General features: G+C 39.4%; 1 protein-coding gene and 1 non-coding gene across 3 annotated transcripts; one reads left to right on the top strand and one right to left on the bottom strand.

Annotated features, from left to right (window-relative positions):
* Window positions 1-2,961: 2,961 nt before the first annotated feature.
* Window positions 2,962-22,012, bottom strand: EEF1E1 (eukaryotic translation elongation factor 1 epsilon 1). 2 transcript variants are annotated; one of them, XM_068558520.1, is made up of 4 exons: window positions 21,848-22,012; window positions 18,024-18,224; window positions 11,925-12,020; window positions 2,962-3,308 (listed from the first exon to the last, which is right to left on the bottom strand). In XM_068558520.1, the coding sequence occupies exons 1-4, from the start codon at window positions 21,932-21,934 to the stop codon at window positions 3,087-3,089; spliced, it is 606 nt and encodes a 201-aa protein (XP_068414621.1). In that variant the 5' UTR covers window positions 21,935-22,012; the 3' UTR covers window positions 2,962-3,086. The 2 variants fall into 2 exon arrangements, with proteins under 2 accessions (XP_068414621.1, XP_068414622.1); XM_068558521.1 differs by lacking the exon at window positions 2,962-3,308 and adding an exon at window positions 5,899-6,638 and having other exon boundaries at window positions 21,848-22,002.
* TRNAE-UUC (transfer RNA glutamic acid (anticodon UUC)) lies at window positions 4,635-4,707 on the top strand. The gene has a single exon. It is a non-coding gene; the product is annotated as a tRNA-Glu (tRNA).
* Window positions 22,013-22,646: the final 634 nt, after the last annotated feature.

Raw genomic sequence — 22,646 nt, 5'->3', positions numbered from 1 at the left:
TGAAAAAGCTGTACTTCACAATCATTCTAATTTGACTCCTTGTCAAAGAGTTGTGTATTTTATCTCTCGGTGTGATGTACGTGTACCTGATTGCAATAGAGTTCTATTCTTTCCTAACAATATCTCTGCTTAAATTTTTATCAACACGTCTTGAAGCTATTCTGGAAGGACTTTTAGCAGGGCTCTCACATGATGCACCAGCAGTGGGTGATCTGCCCATTCTTTCCACTCCTACCTTCCTGCCTTGGTCCCTGCAGTAAACCTAATGTGCCCATTACAGACTGTGGTGACTACAGATTCAGGTTTAACTTGGGGGAGCCAATGGGGGACCTATATGCTTAACAGGGAGTAAAAACGAGCATGCCCACGCATCTGTTAAAAACCTCCATGCAGTAATCTTATGCTGAATCTGGATGGGGATGGAGGAGAGTTTAAGTTAGGTCACTTTTTCTACCATCTTGTGACGGAACTCCACAAATCACTTCATGATTTCTTGGATGCTTTGGGTGTAAGTGGGACGAAAGACAAACGGCCATTTTTTTTTTTTTTTTTTTTTAGTATTTATTTGGCTGTGCTGGGTCTTAGTTGCGGCATGCATGCGGGACCTAGTTCCCTGACCAGAGATCGAACCCACAACCCCTGCACTGGAAGCGTGCAGTCTTAACCATTGGGCCACTAGGGAAGTCCCACAAATGGCCTTTTGATATTGCTTCCAGTTCTGTTATTTCTATTTGGTTTGTTTACTTATTGATTTTTATTTTGGGGGCAGCGCCGTGGCTTGTGGGATCTTAGTTCCCCAACCAGGGATTGAACCCAGGCCCTCCACTGCGGCGTCCTAACCACTGGACCCTGGGGAATTCCCTTCTATTCGGTTTAAAACCATTATTTATTGTAATTAGTGGAAAATCTGTGGATCCTCGACTGAAGAATGATCCTTCCCTACTTGGAATTTTTGACCTGTTCTTGAAAGTTGCACAGGGCATAGGGAGACAGGGCCAGTATCTAGTCAGGGCTGTCAAATCAAACCCCAGGGCATAAAATGGTGACGGGTGGTGTCCTCCAATTCTGCAGTTGTACAGTTCCCATTCACTCCAGCAGTGGTCTAACTGGGTGGTCAGCATGTGGGTTAGTCTCTGCCTCTGCCCTACCTCCTTAAAGTAACATGAGATAATGTGAAGGTTGTAAAGTGTCTGGTACAGAGCCCAGACACAGTAGACACTCAGTAAATGGTATCTGATTATTTTATTTACTTTCAAAGAATGCTGAGTGGCTGGCTGCCTCCCCAAGGATGCTTTACCTGCTGTTTCAGGAATCTGTTTACAGACCATTGGATTGGAAACCCTATGAGGGCAAGTGTGTACCTGTGTTGTCCACAGGCCCTAGTCGACACACAGTAGGTGCTAAAGAAATATTTGAGGGTTGTTATTTTTTTTTAAATTGAAGTGTAGTTGATTTACCATGCTGTGTTAGATTCTGGTGTACAGCAAAGTGATTCAGTTATACATATACATATATCCTTTTTCATTATAGGTTATTACAAGATACTGAATGTAGAGGGATTATTAAATTTATTAATTTTTAAAAATTTATTTTATTTTTGGCTGTATTGGGTCTTCGTTGCTGTGCGTGGGCTTTCTCTAGTTGTGGCGAGTGGGTTTCTCACTGCAGTGGTTTCTCTTGTTATGGAGCACGGGCTCTAGGCGCGCAGGCTCCAGTAGTTGTGGCTCGCGGGCTCTACAGAGCGCAGGTTCAGTAGTTGTGACGCACGGGCCTAGTTGCTCTGCGGCATGTGGGATCTTCCCGGACCAGGGCTAGAACCCGGGCTCGAACCCATGCCCCCTGCATTGGCAGGCGGATTCTTAACCACTGTGCCACCAGGGAAGCCCTAGAGGGATTATTGAATGATGAGTGCTGTAGGCTTCTGGGAATTACAGAAAGGAAATGGTGGAAAGGGGCATCTACTTTTCAGAAGGAATGGCATACACTTTATTTTAGAGGAGCTTCGTTGATCTTTTAGGGAAAAAAGAAAAAAAGAAAAATAGTATGCTCCCTTTTTTCAATGGCTTGAAAGATGTGAGGACCAGAGAATTTTAAGCTGGTGAGTAATACAATGGATTCATGTTTTACCAAAATCACAAGATGGGGACTTCCCTGGCAGTCCAGTGGGTAAGACTCCGTGCTCCCAATGCAGGGGGCCCAGGTTCGATCCCTGATCAGGGAACTAGATCCTGCATGCCGCAACTAAGACTGGCGCAGCCAAAATAAATAAACAAATAAATACTAAAACCACAAGATGCTCTGCCTAGTTATCTTATCTGCTCTTGTTGAGCAGGTGCCTCAGAGATGGCCGGTGGGAAGAGGCTTATGGATTAGTTAAGAATTTGAATTTATAAAATTGTGGGTTACGATTCTACAATCTTCCATAGCAGTTTGTCCTTCACTGATCACTTTCTGTGTGCCAGGCACTGTGCTAGGTAATTTTTATACCGTCATATTGCAAATTAAATGAGATCAGTCATCTTCACCTCGTTTCATAAGAGGAATTTCACATGCAGTGACTTATCCAAGGTCTCATAATTAATATACGGTGAGGCTAATGTATTTGACTCAGAAAGAAAGAAAGAAAGAGAGAGAGAGAGAGAGAGAGAGGGAGAGGGAGAGGGAGGGAGGGAGGGAGGGAGGGAGAGAGACAGAGAGGAAGGAAGGAAGAGAAAAAGAAAGAAAGAAAGAAAGAAAGAAAGAAAGAAAGAAAGAAAGAAAGAAAGAAAGAAAGAAAGAAAGAAAGAAAGAAAGAAAGAAAAAGGAAGAAAGAAAGAAAGAGAGAGAGAGAAAGAAAGAAAGGAAGGAAGAAAGCTGCTTTAGGACTTCCTTTGCGGTCCAGTGGTTAAGAGTCCGCGCTTCCAATGCAGGGGCGTGGGTTAGATCCCTGGTTGGGGAACTAAGATCCCACATGCCACGTGGTGCAGCCAAAAACAACAACAAAAGCCTGCTTTATTAAGCTATAATTCACATATCACAAAATTTTCCCATTTAAAGGGTACGAGTCAGGCATTTTTAGTATATCCAGAATTGTGGAAACATCTAATTTATTCTCGAAGTTCTGTACACTTTTGTTTTATCCAATGCCTAGGGCAGCTTCTTCTAAGGTTGGCAAAAACGAATTTCACACGTTGGTTAAGCAGAACTTGCCAGGCACACCGGTGCTCACAGACTGAGTTTGAGCCAGGCACTCGACTGAACCCCCACCCCTGGATACTGGCTGTGACCGGGGGAAGTTCCTTTACCAATCTGTGCCTCAGTTTCATTATCTGGCAAAAGGGGATAAGAATTAAAGGAGTGAATTCACTTAAAACACTTAGAGTGGTGCCGAACACATACTGAGCGCTCAATAAGTGTCAGCCGTTAGTGCTGTTATTAAAAGTGCATTAACAGAACCTCATAACTCAGTACTGCAGGATCCTAAAATAGCTTGTGAACCTTGAAAACCGTGATCAGTGAAAAGTATTCAGTCTACGGTATTCGAATTCTTTGCAAACCGGTGATCCATGGAATGCCAACAATTTACTCACAAAAATTCTTTTACAACTGGATTATTTAGCATTCAGAAAGTATTTTCCCATTTAAACACTACTTACCATGATAGAGATAGCTAGCTGCCTACCTAGCTGTATCCCTCTCTTCCTTCTTCCTCATTCATAGCACAAGTTTGGTTCTGGCTGGCAATGTGTGTGCTAAAGGACTACATTTCCAGCCTTTCTCCCAGCAGCTGGGATGGCCAAAGACATGTAAATAGATTTTGCTGAATAGGGCTTCCCGGAAAGGTCCTTCAAGTGGACTGACTCAGCTGGGAGAGGAGTCTTTTTGCCCTTCCTCTTGGCCTCCTTCCTTAGGTCTTAATCATGGACTTGAAGTCTAGAGCCAATAGCCATCTTGGACCATGAGTTGAACTTGAGAAAGAAAGCTACTTGTTCAGTATGAAGAAGCAGCTAGATGCCTAATACCAACTGTGGGCTGTCTTCTTTCACATAAGAAAAAAACAACCCAGTTTAATGTTATTTGGTTTTTCTGCTATACACCTGTACCTAATTGCAATTCACACTTACACTTCTCTTGGTTAGCTCAAAATGGACTTAATACTAGATTCTTTCAACACACATCAAGCATTTACTGTTACGTGTCAGTTATTGTTTGGACAGCTGCGAAAAGACAGCCTCTGCTCCCAAGGAATTAAACATCTGGTGGAAGAAACTAGTGATCAAAAATAGCACAATGACGTCAGTGCCAGATGGGAGGCAGGGGGAGGTGGGTTGGTCAGCGTGGACTTGACTTCCAGGACACATACTGAAGAGGTCATCAAGTGAGAAAGAAAGGGCATTTCAGGTAGAGAAGTACCTGACGGAAATGACCCAGGACGCCCCGCAGCTTTTCTAAGGGGAAATGAATTGTTTTGATTTAGACGCTGAGAACATCTAACCTTATCTAACCTTTGCCTACGGGAGCCAGGATTTTCTCTTTCTGCCACCCCTGCATCTTCCAAGATCATCCTGACACGTAGTAGGTGATAACCTACTGAAGCAATGATATGCTCTGCAATGAAGAACTGACTAGCAGATGTAAGATTCACAAGGGGGACTTCCCTGGTGGTCCAGTGGTTAGGACACGGCGCTTTCACTGCCGTGGGCCCGGGTTCAATCCCTGGTCAGGGAACTAAGATCCAGCAAGCCATGGGGCGCGGCCAAAAAAAAAAAAGACTCACCAGGTGGAAGTGGGAAGAGGATACATTTGGCAAAGAGGTATCCGGTATCCTCTGTCCCCTGCTTCCTCACAGCTGACCTACACTGAAGGAAAAAGAGTGAAATGGTTGGGATGGGAGGACTGGCTAGCCCATCTCTTGCCTATCCTGTCTATCCTGCTTACCTCCCCGGTCCAGGGGAGACCAGAGAAGTGTTAGGGGAAGGAGTAATTTGCAGCAGTGGAATTTAAGGTGGAAGCCTTACAGCAGACCCAGCTGGGGCAGCGGCATGCATGAGAAGTCAGACTGGGCCTGCCTCTGTAGCACACGTACTAACTCCCAAGGGGAACTTGAGCCCTTTAGTCTCTGAACATGCAAATACAAGTCCACAGTTTCTAATATAAAGGCTACTTTGTAAAAATTAAAAATGCTCCCAATAGCAATGAATTGTGAAATCCAATCCTGTGAAAATTATCTTGATCTATTACAATATACTCAATACTCTTGGCCTATTAAATCTCTTGACTCAGTAGCGTGAAGAACAAAAGCGGGAGGAGTGGGGGGGCCTCTTACAAAGAGAAACCTTTACTGACAGCCATGGGCTGTATGTTAGGCTTTTTCACATATGGTTTGTCTCCACAAACCCTCAACATTTAGAGTTATCTTTACTTTTACATTTTATGTATAGAGATTAAGAAAATATGGTTAACTGATTTGCTTTAGGTCATGCATTCGGCTAGTATGTGATCAAAGCAGGACTGGGCCAAAGGGATGGACACTTCCCAAGTCTCTGCTCTGTGCACTTGAGCTTTGAATTGTACTCTACTGAGACTCAGAGTCAGCACCAAAATGTTACACAGCATTAACAGTGAAGTGCTCAAAGACAATTTTTCCTGTTATTTGTAAATATAAGCTCTTTAGCTCTCAATCATTGATTATTTATTTACTCAGCCACTAAGAGTTATAAACTGTACAGGTTTGTTTTAATACAGTATGAGTCTTCGCTCTTTACACAGAATGTCAACAGCAGCCTTTCTATGTTGGTTTTTAGTTTAGAAAAATCTAGTAGTTACCAAGTCCAAAATTAGTGGGATAGTGGGAATTTCCCATTGCTTTTTAGCTACTGCATATTCCAATGAGCCCAAAGACAACAAAAGAACCATTAATTCGAGGGAATGTATTTTATTCCACTTCCCTCTAGGGCAGTGCAGTAGTTTCACCTCAATGAATACTGACTACAGGAAAGAAACAAACAAAAAGTGACTTTTTCAACCACGTTTACTGGCTCACATAAATATCTGAAAACAAATCCATCTGTCTTCCCTTTCTGTCTCCTTGGCACAATTTATCCTAGTTCTTAAAAAACAAACTACTATAAATATTCAGAAGGGGAAAATTAATTTATAAGATGAAAGAGGTCAATAAATAGCCAAATATGTCAACCATCGGAATGACTATTTTTTTTTTAAGATTAAGCCACTGATTTGCAACTTTTATTAAAATAAATTTCATCTCTAGAAACAAGATAATTGATACCTTGATCTCAGCTCAAGTTTTGACAGCACTTGAAGTTTTACATAAAAAAACTGCAAAATTTCAACTAAAGAACAAATAAAATGTTGGGACACAAGTTTATACTTTAAAAATTCTACCAACTTCAATGAATAAAGAATGGCTGCCTAAAAATTCATGTCAGTCCTCTGGTCCAGAATACACTTTCCATTTAAAATATCTTAATCACTCTTCTGTACAGCGCAGATGGCTTCTAGTGGGAATTAGTATATAGTCTGTTCTTGATGAAGACAACACTAGACAGATGTTGCCTGATGCCTGGATAATGCTGAATGTGACAAAACCAGCGAGACACGTTAAGATATTTCTCCTTTTCTTGAACTGTCAGGTCAACCTAAGTAGAGATTAAAAACACACACACAACACAGACATTACATAAGTGCAACTATTAATACCATTTGAGTAGGAGATAGAAATTGGGGAAAAAAACCCCCCACAGTTCTCAAAGCCAACATATTCAGATAGGAGTGAACCATTTCAGCCACTTGGACGAGCCCACCATTTGTTTAATGATTTCATGTTCAGTTCAAAACCAGATGTGCTTAGGGGCGAAATCTGAAGTTTTCAACATATGAAAAATTTACATTAACACAGGATCTGGAGCACTAAAGTTTGTTTTTTTACTTTATTGTAAAGGAAAATAGAAGAAAGGAAGAGAATAGCTTCTGAGAGACTAAGACATGGTTCTTTCTCCAATATTTTTCGCAAACCTAAAATAAGAAAGGTTTATTGGCATCTAACATACTTAACAAGGGAATACAATGTAAACTCAAATACATATATATATATATATATATATATATATATATAATTTGTAGATGGCTGGTGTATATGTATGTGTAGACAACTGTTTCTTTCTACTAAACTCTGGGGAAAAATTTTACTGAAGAAGACAATGACTCATTTAATGTTAGGGGATTATTGCTTAATACAAGAAGGAAGGGCTATTTCTGAGGTGTATGTCTCAGATCAACAACAGACCTTCTGAAGTCTGTTTGCAATAAAGCTGCACTCGATCTTTAGAGGATGTAGCAGTTCACAGAATTTACTGTCAAGCTACAAGGATGCCCGGAGATTTGGTTAGGGAAAGATGCAATCAAAACAGTGGGTGCCTATCATTTCACTGGGCTCAGATCCCAAAGTAGGTGACTTGAAGCCTTTTCTTTGAGCCAAATCTTGGATTAGAATCATGAAGAGGTGTCAGGTAAGGAGAAGCCAGTAGGACGGCCACGGACCAGGTAAGATTAGTGTAGTTCCTTCTCCTGTTGTTAATTCATTTGTTTAACATATTGCAAGTCTCCATAAAACTGACAAGGAATGTTCACACACACCAAAAATCTCAGTCACCCTCACGCACTTCAAACCCATTAGCAGTATGCTTGTTGGAAGGTGCTTTTAGCGATGGATGCCCTATGGCTGTTCAGAATTTAGCATATACTTGTGCCTACAGGCAAACACTCTGCTAAGTCACCAGGTGAACAACACTGAAGGACAAATCACTCTGGTATCTAATAATTATTACAGAATAGAAAATATTATTAGCAATAAAATTAAAAGGTAGACATATAGCATTTTCTCAATAAATGTTTAATTGAACTTGTATTTTCATTTCACATTTACTATAATGCAGTCTAAACAGAGAAAGTGATAGAAGTCATCCTGCCTTCCTTTTTTCCTTTTTTCCTTTATGACATTAGGATACAATTGTATCAACATCCGATCTGTTAATATCTTTGGTGTCAAATGTCTATCTCTGTTGGACCAGTTTTACTAGCAGGGGGTCTCACTGCTACTGTTATGTAAAATTTAAGTTTCTGGTCTAAATCCTACACAGCAAGCTGCTACAGCAAATTACAAAAATATTCTCATCTTGTTTAAGGGGGTGGAGGGTTGCATCCAGTCATCAGAAACGTGTGACTGTAACTGTTCACCCATAACATAGTTAGGCCATGGCAAGCAGATAAAAAATTAACACATTAGTCAAGAAAATTGGTCAAGAATGTCTTTTTTTTAGTGTAAAAGTTACTTTTTATTAAAAGAGAATTCATGGTTTCACATGTAAAGAATTATATTTTTCCTGACTATCTTGTGTGCTGTACATAGAAGGCACTTAAACAACCATTGCGGAATAAACCGAGTATCAGTCCATATTTCAAAAGGTAAAACACATTCTGTAAAAGAGCTAACTTTTTGTTCTTTTTCTAAATCTTTACCATAGGTGAACTTCACCACTGACTTCTAAAGAAAATACAAGATTTTTAAGAAGTTCAACTACTAGTAAACATAGCTGCAACTCTAACAGGAAATGGGGGTGAATTTTCCTTCCTTCCTTCCTCCTTCCTTCCCTCCCTTCATACATAAATACATACATACGTATTTACATACGTAAATAAAATTCAAAACCAACTTCAACACACCTCTTTACTGACAGTTAAAGCAAAAAGTAGCAAGTATTACTCCAACTTGATTTCATGTCAGCTTTTGAAATACATGATGAATCCAATCTGACTGCTTACAAATTTGACTAATTTAAGAACTCTTTCATTTTAAAAAGTCTCTACTCAGCCGTTTTGTGAGATGTTATTTTTCAGAATGAATTAAAATGCACCGAGAAAGCATTTCCAAACAATAAAGTACTGATGCTTGTTTGATCTACGTTCAAGTTGTTCACTCAGATTTTGACACAGGGAAAAAAGGGCGGTGTCTATTTACTGTTTACACTTCAGAACAGCGTTTGGTATCACCCGGACTAGCACATGCTGCCACCAGGCCTATCACTGAAGATTATAACAACAGCAACAAACTACAACACCTGGCAAAATCGATATTCTCCAACTTAAAAATTTCACTGTTTCGGTCTCTAGTGTAAGGATTACAACAGACCCACAGCACAAAATAACTGTTATTCCAGGAACTTCTAAAGTTTCTTCTAACATTTCCTAATTTATTCCAATAATTTTTAACTAGATGATCTATTTTAGAGAATGTAAACTTGTTCATATTCCCTCAGAACATTTTGCTAGAAATGCAGCACTTTTTCAGAAGGATCAGGTTATGCTTAACCTTCTGGTTTAAACTGTGGAGCTTGCCCCTTGAGTCTGAGAAAATTATGACTGACCTCGCTTTGTTACCGCCACTACTTTTTTGGTAGACATTCTATTTCTGAACGTACTGTAAACAGAGAAACAAACAAACAGAAAGATTTTACCCTCACCAAACTTACATTGTTTTAGAACTTTTGGGATGGGATCCCCATCAAATATTTTACTTAAAACTGGTTTTCCATCATTCCTTTCTAATTGACTATTTTTTTCTTCTTCTTTTTTTTACAACAGGAAACACAATGCGCTTGTTCTAGTTACCATTTCCTGCTTCTTACTGGTCAGAATGCCAGTGAGTCTACAGCAATGCTTGGCTCCTCTACCTAATCATTCCTTCTTATTTATATTGGCACTCTACAACTAGTTTGAACTTTAAAGCCAAACAGATAACATTCTTAGTCACTAATTTTCCATGAAGACATGTGAGAAACTCTTCTGAGTGACCCATTCCAGATCAGGATGAAATGTTGGTTTGCTACCTTTCCAACTGGCACCATGCTGCCTCTGGGACATTCTTTACGGCCGGCGTTCTGGGACTGTCTGCAGCTCTTTTTACTTTTCCTTTCTTTCTAAAAGAATGACACCTCCACTGGTGCTCCGAACTTGGAAACAAATGTATCTCATTGATAACAATCTTATAGTCAAGCAGCACATAACTTTACAAAGGATTTTAATAATCTTGAGTAACAGCCTGTTCATAGGGACTGCTATCTACTGAAGAAATCACTTTAAGAAAGCAATGAGTCACTGGGGTGATAATAAATGGCAACAGTAACTGGCAGTTTAACAAAGGAAGAACAATGTAATATTCCTCAGAGGGAATTAAGATGGACCAGATCTCAGAGTAATGCAGCCACCGCTAAAATCGGGCTCACACTGAAACAAAATACAGCAGGACTATTTGATGCCTTGAAGGTTCCCTGACTGCTGTTTTGTATACTGCGCTGATTGCGCTGACTTACATATTAAGTATTTAATAACGTGAACAAGTAAATGAAGGAACGTATGAGGGCAAAAATAAATGCACTGCCATGGCAAACAAAGCGCCAGAACTGTCTGATGAACACAAGCAGGAAGCCGATCTGAACCTCCCGTCTACTCTGCCTCAACTTAACACCTAGTAATCACTTTTTTTCTCACCTGGGTATATTTACACTTCACTCAACAGGAATGTCATTTAACACCACAGGGCAACGCTGTCACAGCACAGGTTTCATCTGTGAGGCCCGCTCCTTGAGAAGGTGTTTACTTCTCTGATATAATCTGCCTGCGTGTGGACCAGGGTGGGAGAGCTGCTTTGGTTATGGACTCATTTCATGAACCCAAAGGAACGGTGAACAGTGATTTACGTATCATTTCACTCAATTTTGTTTTGAAAACAATAAGCATGAGATACTCAATCATAATACTGTAATCACTAAATATAAAAAGGATATACATGTCAAAATAGGGAATATAAATAGGCAGGGATCATTGAATATTGTTAACAGAAGCCTAGTTTTTTTTTAAGTTTTATTTTATTCACTTTTTTTGGCTGAGCTGCGTGGCTTATGGGATCTTAGTTCCCTGACCAGGGATTGAACCCGGGCCAGGGCAGTGAAAGCCTGGAATCCTAACCACTAGGCCACCAGGGAACTCCCTGGAAGTCTAGTTTTCACACGTGGCATTGAATGAAACTCTTCTAACCTGCTTGAAAACCATACGCCCTTGTGGGCACCTAGACTCACAGTGAAACAGCTTGGCAGCCAGCGCTGCAAGTGCTGTGCATTAGGACCCTGTCCACTCTGCTGGCAAAGAAATTCCACACAAGCTCCCTCCTTCTCAGGGTATTTCCTTTCCCTATCGCATGACCTGTATAAGCCAGAGAGGGAAGAAGGTAAATATACACGTTGGTTTGCAAGAGTTACACTTCCTTGTCATCTTTTATTTTTTTAATTAGAGGGGAGAAATGCTCATCTTCTTAATGACAGCTTGTGTGTGATTTCTCCTATATAGCTCAGCGGGGAGATAGGACTGAAGGCACGGATTTGGACTGACCAAGAGTTGGGGATTTGAGTTACACTAACGGGATCTAGGCTGGATGGGGAAGAAAGTGTACAGGTTTGGAAAGAGGGAAGGAATTGAGTTACTTCGGATAATGATGGAACTAGGGAGTAAGATTAAGAGCTAGGGTAAGAGATGGCACAGAAGGTGCGGTACTGAAATCGAGGCGTAGAGCTGGAGCAGAAAGGGGACGGTGGGGTCCAGGTGAGGATGACAAGCGAGTACAAAGGGTGGCAAGAGAAGGAGCCCCAAAGAAAAACAGGAACAAGAACAGGAATCAAGCAGGTCAAGGAACAGGAAGCTCCTATGTGTGATGGATCCATGGAAGGAATATTTGCATAAGGTACCTTGCATAAAAATAATTCCTTTCACTTTCATGTGATAAGTTGAAAATTCAAATTTGATTTAAATTCAAGACAAAACATATCATTCTGAACATCACAGACAAAAACACCAATAACTATTCAAATACTCACAATAAAGCGATGAAGTCCATAGTATAAGAGGATATCTGCTAATGTGAAGTTATATCCTGTAAGGTAGACTTTATCTTCAAGATATGAATTAAGATCCTAGGGAAAAAAAAATAAAAAATATTAATTTAAAAAACAGTAATAATAAAGTTAACTACACATTTGACTTGAAACATTTAGAAGGCTATTAGAAAATACAATACTGACATTTAATTTAATAAATTTAATCTTTGACAATAATAGATTCGAATTCATTCAAAATCATAAATCACATAACAATCAACTCATTTTTAAAAATAAGGTAAATATTATTAGCCTTATTTTAAAGAAATAAGAAAACATTAGAAAATGATATTCACAGTGCCATCTCTGATCATTTCAAAGACTCCAATTTTTTTTGGGGGGGGGTGCATTTTGTAAATCATGCTCATGTTGGATTTATTTTTTCCATTAAAATATAAAAAGCTCCTCAACAATTCCTATTTTTTTAAAAAATTTAATTATTTTATTTTTGGCTGCGTTGGGTCTTCATTGCTTCATGCGGGCTTCCTCTAGTTGTGGTGCGTGGCCTTCTCATTGCAGTGGCTTCTTTTGTTGCGGAGCATGGGCTCTAGGCGCACCGGCTTCACTAGCTGTGGCACACGGGCTCAATAGTTGTGGCTCATGGGCTCTAGAGCGTGGGATCAGTAGTTGTGGTGCACGGGCTTAGTTGCTCTGCGGCATGTGGGATCTTCCCAGACCAGGGCTCGAACCCGTGTCCCCTGCATTGGCAGGCGGATTCTTAACCACTGCGCCACCAGGGAAGCCCAACAATTCCTATGTTTTAAGAGAATTATAATATTATTATAATTATTAATTACAATTATAATTATAATCAATAATATTAATAATATCAATTAATTATATATTAATCAATATATCAATATCATTATAATATTGATCATATTAATTATATTAATATATAATTAATATAATTATATTAATGTCATTAATAATTACTATTATAATTATTATTGTTGCGTTTTAATATGCATATATTTTTAACTTTTTAATTGAGGTAAATACATGTAACAAGTAAAATTAATCAAATTTTAATTTACCACCGTAACCATTTTTAGGTGCATAATGCAGTAAGTGTTAAGGGTATTCACACTGTGGTGCAATCAATTTTCAGAATTTTTTCATCTCAGAAAACTAAAGCTCTGTACTTATTAAACTACTCCCCCTTTCCCTCATCCCCCAGGCCCTGGCAATCACCATTCTGCTTTCTGTTTCTATGAATTTGACTATTTTATATGTTGTATATAAGTAGAATCATATACTATTTGTCTTTTTGTGACTGGCTTATTTCACTGAGCATGATATCCTCAAGGTTCATCCATGTTATAAAATGTGTCAGAATTTCCTTAAGGCTGAATAACATTCCACTGTATGTATAGACCACATTTTTTTCATCCATTCATCTGTCAGCAGACACTTGGGTTGATTCCACCTAACTGCTACTGTGAATAACACTGGCATGAACATGGGTGTACAAATATCTCTTTGAGACCTAGTGTGAATTCTTTTGGTATATTTCCGTAAGTGGAATTATTGGATCATACAGTAAATATGATAATTTTAACTCTTGATGAATCGCCATACTGTTTTTCATAGCAGCTGCACCATTTTACATTCCCACCAACAGTGTACAAGTTTTCCAATTTCTGCACATCCTCACCAATACTTGCTATTTTGGTTTTTATTTTTGGTAGTAGTGAACCTAATGGATATGAGGTGGTATTTCACTGTGGTTTTGATTTACATTTCCCTAATGATTAGTGATGCTGAGCATCTTTTCAGATGCTTATTAGCTTCCTATATCTTCTCTGGAGAAATGTCTACCTGAGTCCTTTGTTCATTTTTAACTGGGTTCTTAGTTTTTTGTTGTTGTTGAGTTGTAGTTCTTCATATATACTGGATATTACCAGATATATGATTTGCAAATATTTTTCTCCCATTCCATGGGTTGCCTTTTCACTCTGTTGATTGTGTCTATTGACGCAAAGAAGCCTCACATTTTGATGAAGGCCAATTTATCTATTTTTACTTTTGATGCCTGGGTTTTTGGTGTTATACACAAGAAATCGGTGCCAAATCAAACGACATGAAGCCTCCCCCCTAGGTTTTCTTCTAAGAGTTCTACAGTGTTTGGTCTTATGTTTAGGACTTTGATCCATTTTGAGTTAATTTTTAAATATTGTGTAAGGTAAGAGTCCAGTTTCATTCCTTTGCAGTTGGATATCTAGTTTTTCTAACACCTTAAAGACTCCAATTTTAAACACCATTTAAAGCTACAGAAAGTTCTGTCATTTGTTCCTCAGACAATGACCACCAATTTTTAAAAGGTTAAGCACTGAGCTCCCTAAACAGCTGAGAGGCACTTTTGAAGGAAAAAAAATTTTAAGTACATGTTAAAAAATTAAATAAAAAATTTAAAGGATCCTAATCTAAATCAGAAGTACTGTCTGATAGACCAGCATAAATAAAATCAATTAGTTTCCTGAGAAAAGAAAAAATCTAGACAAAAGAAAATATATTATATACATATTTTTGGTTTGAAATTAACATGTAGTTTAACAGCACAGGAATTTACATTAAATTACATTCACATGAAAGGAGACAAAAGATTCATCTCACCTTCAGAGAAAGATTTATAAATATCAGATATTCTCACAGGCTCCTCTAAAGACTAGTTATAAAACACTGCCCCAGAGGTCAATAGCATTCATTCTAGAAAAATTTCTTAAGCTATAGAGAGAGAAGTCTGTTTTGATTCTCAAATCATATGCCAAATGCTTGGCACATAGTGGTTCAGTAATCAGTAAATGTTTGCTGAATTGAATCTGATCTCTTTGCGTTTGCCCATGCCTTCACTTAAAGACAGTAATTTTCAAAACGGTATATGAATATGGGACTGTTAGGGGTGGTACAGATGATGACATAAAGGAACATGGACATAAACAGGGAAGCAAATGCATAAGAATCAAAATAAAATTGGGTAGAGAGGGTAAAATACACTGGTATATTACAGGCTACCACTTAAATTCTATAGTAATCTGCTTAATGGAGATGGTTTTTCTTCAAATGTCTTCAAATGAAACAAGTTTGGTAAAGCATAAGAATAAAATAAATATATCTACAATTAATGTTAAGAAGCATTTTTAAAAAGGTCTGAAACAATAATTCAACACTGCTTTGTATAGTATATATATTCTTAAAATAGAATCCATATCTATATTTTAGCTATAAAAACTCTTTTAAGGTTATACTCTTTAGTTATAAAGACTTTGAAATGGAGTTTCAAAAACTATGACTAGGTAATATCTTTCTGATTAGTGATATAAATCAAAATTTTCAGAAATTAAATTCTGATTTTTCAGAAATTCAGAAATTTTTCAGAAATTGAATTCTGAAATTCAAAACAATTTCACACATTCAAAATATTCAGGGAACAGAACTAATGTCTGATGTTCATTACATTTTTTTTTTAAACAAGTCTTTCTGATGCCATTGCCAAACTTTAAAAAATATTTCCCTCTATAGAGTTCCACCTGATTTTTCTTCTTCCTCTTAACTACCTATTATTAAACCTTCTAATAATATTGAAAAAGCAGTATAATAAACAACTATATATCCTCCGTCTAGATCCAAATGTTAGTGTATCATAATGCCTGCTTTCTGAAATTACACATTACCTTAATTATGAGCCACTGTGGTTTTAACTCTGAAATGGAACTTTAGCAAGTAAATGAAATCCTTTCACAATATCCTTAGTAGCAACATTTTAAAAAAATGAGTAATAAAAACAGAAATAGGCCAGTATAGAAACAGGCAAAGAATACGTATAAGCAAATTTTGAAAAATAATGAAGATGCTCATAAGCATTATGAAAAAAATGCCACGGCATTAACAACGTCAAGGAAAAAAGTGCGAAGTAAACAAAGAGATCACTTTTTGGTTTGTTCTGGTTATGAAATCGGGGTGGTAAAGGAGGAAAAGGGGTAACATCCAGGGCAGCAAGGGTTTTGTGGAAGAAGCCACTGTCAATACACTTTTCTGGAAGGCAGAGGAGCAACATAGCCCTAAAGACATATACAGCTTTGGCCCAACCATTTCCCTTGTAGGGATTTGCCTAAGGAAACCAATGGGAACGTGTGAAAATATTCAGCAACAATCCAACACTACATGAGGACAGACTAAATCTTGGCACAGCTATATGACGGAGTACTAACAGGTTATCAGAGACCGTATAAGCGAGTATTTACGGACTTGAAAAGATGCTCCCAACGTACTGTCAGTGAACAAAAAAAGCCAAGTTACAGTGTCCAAGAGCGGCCGGTTTTAAAATACAACACATATGTATGAGAAAAGAAAAAGCACGTGAAGAACACAAAAGGGAGTCAATAATTCAATATCTGAGGACCGAATATAAGTGTTATTAACAGTTCTCGCTTGATGGTGGGACTACAAATGTTTGAAATTTCTCTTATTTGCCTACTTATATTTCTTAAAGTTCTACAACGGATACTGCCTTTTAAATAAAAACGCTATCACGAAATAGCAAAAAGCAAAGTAAAACAGTAAACAACCCTTTCTCATCTGGCCCCAAATCACACATACATCTGTCTCCCCCACTGGTCTGAGTTCTGTAAGGGCAGGGGCTGTGCCTAGTGGGTCACTGTATCATCAGCCCCTAGGACCGTATCCTACTCATCACTGTAGGGACAGATGAGCAAACAGTGGCAGAGCAAGGGCGACAACCCAAATCATCCAGTGCCTTGTACATTTCAAAGATGGTCATATCGCCAGCTGGATTCTCCCAGTTGAGACTTCAGATGATAATATTGACATATCCCAGACACAATGTTTTATACTTCTGTGCTCCTAATACCAAACCTCTGAATACAACTTTTGAACTTATACACCCAATTTCAATGAAATATTTCAGAATTAAATACTTCACTACTAATGCTTTCTTTTGGAAAACTGTAAGAGAGAGTTATATTTACTTTTTATTTGCCTGAAAGCTCCCATTCACTTAGAGGGAAGACATGCTTGCTTCCCTTTGGGAACGCTGCCACTCGTGGGTATTAAAAAAGAGTTGTTGATCAGGACAGACCTATAAAGGAAAGAGACCTGAAATTTATTTTCTACCAGTTCTATTGATGGTACCTGTCAGGAATACAGTTTAAACCATTTCTCCCAGAATGATAAATGAAAAACTTTCAGTACCATAAGATCTTCTTGTACAACTTATATTACCAATTTATATTATAATTGGAATAAAATTAGGAAACAGAAGGGATTCTTACAATGACATGTGGTTGTCTGGGTGATCTCTAAGGTTCCTTCAAATTTTAAGCTTAAAAAAAAAAAAACAAAAAAAACCCCCAAAACAACACTTTATTTTTATATAATTAACAAAAATAATTTTATTTATAAAGATTTTTTATTCTTAGTGATTCTGGAGCCATATTTGGTTTATATTTTATATCAATAGATTCTTTAATTCTAACTTGACCTCTTTAGAAAGAAAATACAAATCCCGAAACAATCCGTCTCAAAGGCGGGAAATGTGGGCTTTCTCAGATCAAGTGGACAGTTTTTTACAAACTACAACCCCCAAAACTTTGATTCCCCCTTGGCTTTAAGAAGGTACTTTACTGCTTAGGGAATCAGGACTGCTGAGTGGGGGAAATGAATATCAAGCCATCACATTAAAAAAATCATACAAAGCTATTATTATTGACTATGATTAGTGCTGCAAAGGAAAAGCACAGGGTGCTGTGTTAGGAAAGAAAAGCATTTAGAACAAGGAAGTGCATCTGTTTGAGAGACAGTAACCAAGGACGAGCTGAGGAAGGGGTATCTGAGCTGAGGTCTGAGCTGAAGGGCTGGCAGAGTCTGTTCCAGGCAAAGGTAATAACAGCTACAAACTAACATGAGGCAGAAGGAAACAAGTAAAGAAAGCCAACAACTTCAGTTACTGAATCTCAGGGAAGAGACATCCCTGTTATTAAGAGTTCACACATTTCAGCCTATAAAGAGACGTGGCGATACCTTCAGAACAGTGCGGATGTCATCTTTATTGGAGTGTCCATCTACTTGAGTTACCCTGTATTCTAACCACTGTTGAACCACTGCTTTTTCCTCCGCGGTGCTCCCCAGCAAATATTCCTTGTTGGCCTGCTGGACTAAGTGAGCTGCTATGGTAGTCAATCCCGTTAGACTTGGACCATTGTTCGTCTGAAGAACTGGAATCTTAAAAAGAAAAAAAGTTCTTCAGATAAATTTTAAAAACAAATACCATCACGACTGTAAGTTCTAAGTAATCGTTAAATCCCAAACTGTTTTTTCAAATACCCTTAAGATATTAAATTACCTACAAATGAGTCAGGAAAATAAGTTACATAATTTACATTTGATAATAGATGCCTGATGCTATGAAACTGGTAATAACATTGCAAAAATTAGTAATGATGCTTCTGTATAATTTATAACTACATATGTACAAAAAGAGAAAATGGAAATCCTAATAATACCACATTAATTTTGATCAAGATTACCCATATCTTATTTAGCAAGGTGAATGAACATGCTTAAATAAACCCAACTTCTGTAACAACAAAAGTAAGAAACAGTTATAGTGAACACTGAATTCGTGTTGATACAGCTAGAACCACCAAATGAGTTCTATCCTGGTTTAAGTGATATGTGATCTAATATGAATAGTTATCTCATTAACTAGGTGTGGACTAGTGATGGTGATTTCCTTGCCATGGATTGCATATTCATCAATTCTGGAGTCATTTAGAGTGAGGTCACTGATTATAAAAGTCTCATATAAAGTATGGGTTTCAGGTAATCACCTGAAAAACAATCCTACTTTTTAAGTTTCCCCTACTGTAACAGCAATCCGACGGCTCAGATTATAAGAAATTGCTAATTAATTTAAATGTTCTTGATGCGCAACTAAGCGAAGCATTTTGAGAAATTTAAAAGAAAATGGAAAGTATCACCAATGGGGAGACTGACCAATTATAAACAACAAGTATACAATCTAAATGGCCTCAGGAAACCAAAAGAGAATACTTCCCCTGGAAGACGGCTACTCTTTTCAGCCATCTGTTCAGTTCAAATAGTATACTGAACTCGGATAGCGATTTTCACTGTTCAGGGCCCTTTCACACTTACATCTAGGTCAATGTGACCATGTGAAGTATACGGGGAGGTTAACATTTTATGGATACAGATTCAAAGGTTACCTCCTAAACGTTAAAGGAAGCAACCAGAGGTAGTCTCAGCTTTCCACTTCCTCACCGGCTACTTTCCATTCATTACTTAGCTCCTTGAACTCTGACTTTTGCCTTCACCCTCAAATGAAACCATTACTTCTAAGATCACCAATAACCTCCTTTAAAAAAACGCATTAAAAGAAAACAATAGCAACTCACTGGGGATGCTGCCAATGTTCCATTCCTTGACTGTGTTTGTGTGCATTTTATGGCAGGTAACTCACTGAGATGCGCGTGCTTTTAAGAAGGGGAAGGGAGGGAGGGAAGGAGGGAGGGAGGGAAGGAGGGAGGGAGGAAAGGAAGGAAGGGAGGGAGGGAGGGAGGAAGGGAGGAAGGAAGGAAGGAAGGAAGGAAGGAGAGGAGGAAGGAAGGAAGGGGGAGAGAGAGAGAGGGTGGGGGGAGGAGGGGAGGGAGGGAAGGAGGGAGGAAAGAAAGACAGGAAGGAAGGGAGGGAGGGAGGGAGAAAAAAAGAGAGAGGGAGAGGGAGAAACGGAGAAAAGAGAGAAAGAAAGAGGAAAGAAAAGGACTCGCAACTACTGACTGTGGGGGTAAAATGACAATTCTAGAAAATTATTTGGAAAAATAAATTATCCACAATCCCATCACAGGAACTCAAAAAATTCCCGGTTACTTTCTCATCTAATCATTATATCTTCTAAGACAGGTAAGTAATTTCCTCCTCAGTTTACAGATAAAGAACCAAGGTCACCAGGTTTGTAACGGCAGAGTCAGGGTTCCAATCAAGTACATTTGGCTGGAAAGTTCATTCTCTTTCCTTTACGCGGCCTAAGTAGACAAACCTCATGCAGCTGCAATCACGGGACACATACCACTTCACATTCATCTTAAGGTTCCATGGTCTTCAAAGTGATCACTTTCAATGGCTACATAAATAATATTCCAATGTGCTGATGTACGTAATTTAATAACCATTCTCCTAGAGCTGGATTCCTGGATTGTTTTCAAATTTTTATTATCGATAATATTGCAGTGAATGCCTTATTGCTGGCTATTGCTGTCAGTTGTCTTCCCCCCAAAATGAATAAATCTTACCATATATCCTCATCCCTTTCCCCAAACACATCAACGAAAACCTTCAATAGCTGTCCTCTGCTTAAAAAAAAAAAAAAGAAAGCTAAAGAGAAAGAAAGGTTTAATTAAAATAAAATAAGAAACCACACTGTGAACTCCACAGCCCTCACAACTGGGCCTCGAACTACAACTCTGGGTTTACTTTGCATTGCATCATCCATCGTATTGCTCTACTTGTTACCCCCAATTACCCAATCTTTCGTAATTTACTGGTCTTACACACTTTAAACACCAGCTTTTCATGTAGTTTACAAACTCATTTTTAGAGTCAGAATTAACTTTCTCTTCCACATTCCTCAACAACGCTTTCCTCCATTTAGCAGCTCTTCTGTTCTGATTAACATGAACTGTCAATAACTATTTCTCATACTGGATCATAAGCTCCCTGAAGGCAAGACTCATGTTTGGTAACGTTCCCTAAAAAACAGAAACCAAACCAGGGAGTAGGGGCAGAAGGGGAGGAATCGGCAGGAGTACAGAGGCAAAAGCACAAGCTGGCCACTCGGCTCCAATGCCTACTCTGCACCAATCAGTGGGCTGGTCTCAGGCAAGTCATGTTATCCTTTCCAGACTTCGATCTAACTTACGTGTAAAAACTACAATACGACTGCTCTGGAGACAAGATTTTAACATGGACCAAATGAAGAACAGAAAAAGTCACAACAAAAACCAAGTATCATCTAGAAAAAAATCTCAAAGGGGCAAAAAACGTATATAATCCAAAGTTGTCTTCCTACATTTTCCTCTGATACATTGATTCCTCCACCGCAACCACCCACCTAATAAAACACAAACGTCCTTCAAAGCCCTCAGAAATCTGAGTCCTTACGCCCCACCAGGCAACCTCCAACCGCGGAACTTCCCCCCTCGATCTCTGCACGCTGCACATTGAACTTGACCTCACAAGGCCTCAGAAAAACCGAATCTCCCAGATTGCGCCAGGACCCACTACGTGATCTCTCATACGTCTACGCTGCAATGCAGCACTTTTCAGTACTGTAACTAACACAGCTGCAATGTTTGTCCACCCAGCTAAAAATCAAGCTTCCTGAGGGGAGGGGTATGTCCGCCTCGACCACCTCCGTATCCCCCGGCCTAGCACGGTGTACTCGGCACCCCGTTTGCTCTCCGCAGTCGCTGCGTAATTCTGAATGAAAGGTACTGTTACAGCAAATGCTGTCACTGAACGCACACGCGGGGCCTCCAGCTCGGTCTACCCGAGGGCTCTCTGAGGACCGCCTTGCTTTCCCAGAATGGGATGATGATGACAATTTCGCAAGAGGAAAAGTTCAGGCCAAGCCCGAGAGGAGCAGGTGCCCCCTCCTCCCTCCGGGAGCCGGGGCCGCAGGAGGAGACCCGGCGGCGCAGACACGTTGTGGGGAGGAGAGGCGCGGTACCCTCGATCCGCCGCCTCCGCCCGCCGGCCCGGTCCCACCCCGGCTCAGCAGGCCGCGCTCCCGTCCACCTCTTCCCCTCCGCGCTGCCTCAGCTTCTCACCTGGCGCTCGCCCTGAGCGCTGTACTTGTTCCCTTTACTCAGCCCCAGACACTTCTCCAACAGCGTCAACTCAGCGGCGGCCGCCATCTTCCGGCCGAGCTCTCGGCAGGGGAGGGACTGGGTCAGCAAGGGTCTCCTGCATTGGCTGAGAGGGACGTCCTACTCTCACGAACGTCACCGGCTACTGGCTGAACGGAGGGGGGCGCGGAAGGTGCGCCTGTGCGCAGAGGCGGGGCTAAGTGAGGGGCGGGGCCGAAGGCGGGTCGGAGTGGTGGGGTGGTGTGACAGGTGGAGAAGGAGCTAGCAAACCTCAGCGCTCCAGCTCAGGGGTAGCAGTAGAATTCTGAATTTAAAGATTATCAAAGAATACTGGGTATGTTAGATAGTGTCAAGTAATTTGTATAGCCCATTCAGCCGTTACTAGTTTTAATGATCTTTATTTGCAATACCAAAAGATATAATAGCGATATAATTTATGTATATATATTTATGTTTTATGTATACTTATGTTTAATTTATGTGTGATAGTGATACAATTTATGTAGCTTTTGGTATATAAATAAACAATGCACAAAACGCTTTCTCCCTAAGATATTCTGACATCTTTAAAGTAGAAAATGGGTAGTATATGTTGAACTTAGAATATTTCCAAAAGATTTATGAAAAATAATTTCCACATTGAAGAATGAAAAAACAACGTGTGTATTAGTCTGAGAGAAATGGGAAGGAACCACAAGGTAGTTCACCACTAAGTCAGAGATATAGTTTAGTGGGGAATGCTGTCACTGTGTGACACCTT

Source organism: Eschrichtius robustus, chromosome 12 (genome assembly GCF_028021215.1).
Source record: "Eschrichtius robustus isolate mEscRob2 chromosome 12, mEscRob2.pri, whole genome shotgun sequence".
Taxonomy (NCBI): domain Eukaryota; kingdom Metazoa; phylum Chordata; class Mammalia; order Artiodactyla; family Eschrichtiidae; genus Eschrichtius; species Eschrichtius robustus.
Note: the sequence above shows the minus strand (reverse complement) of the source record. Positions and strands in the feature narration are given on the sequence as shown.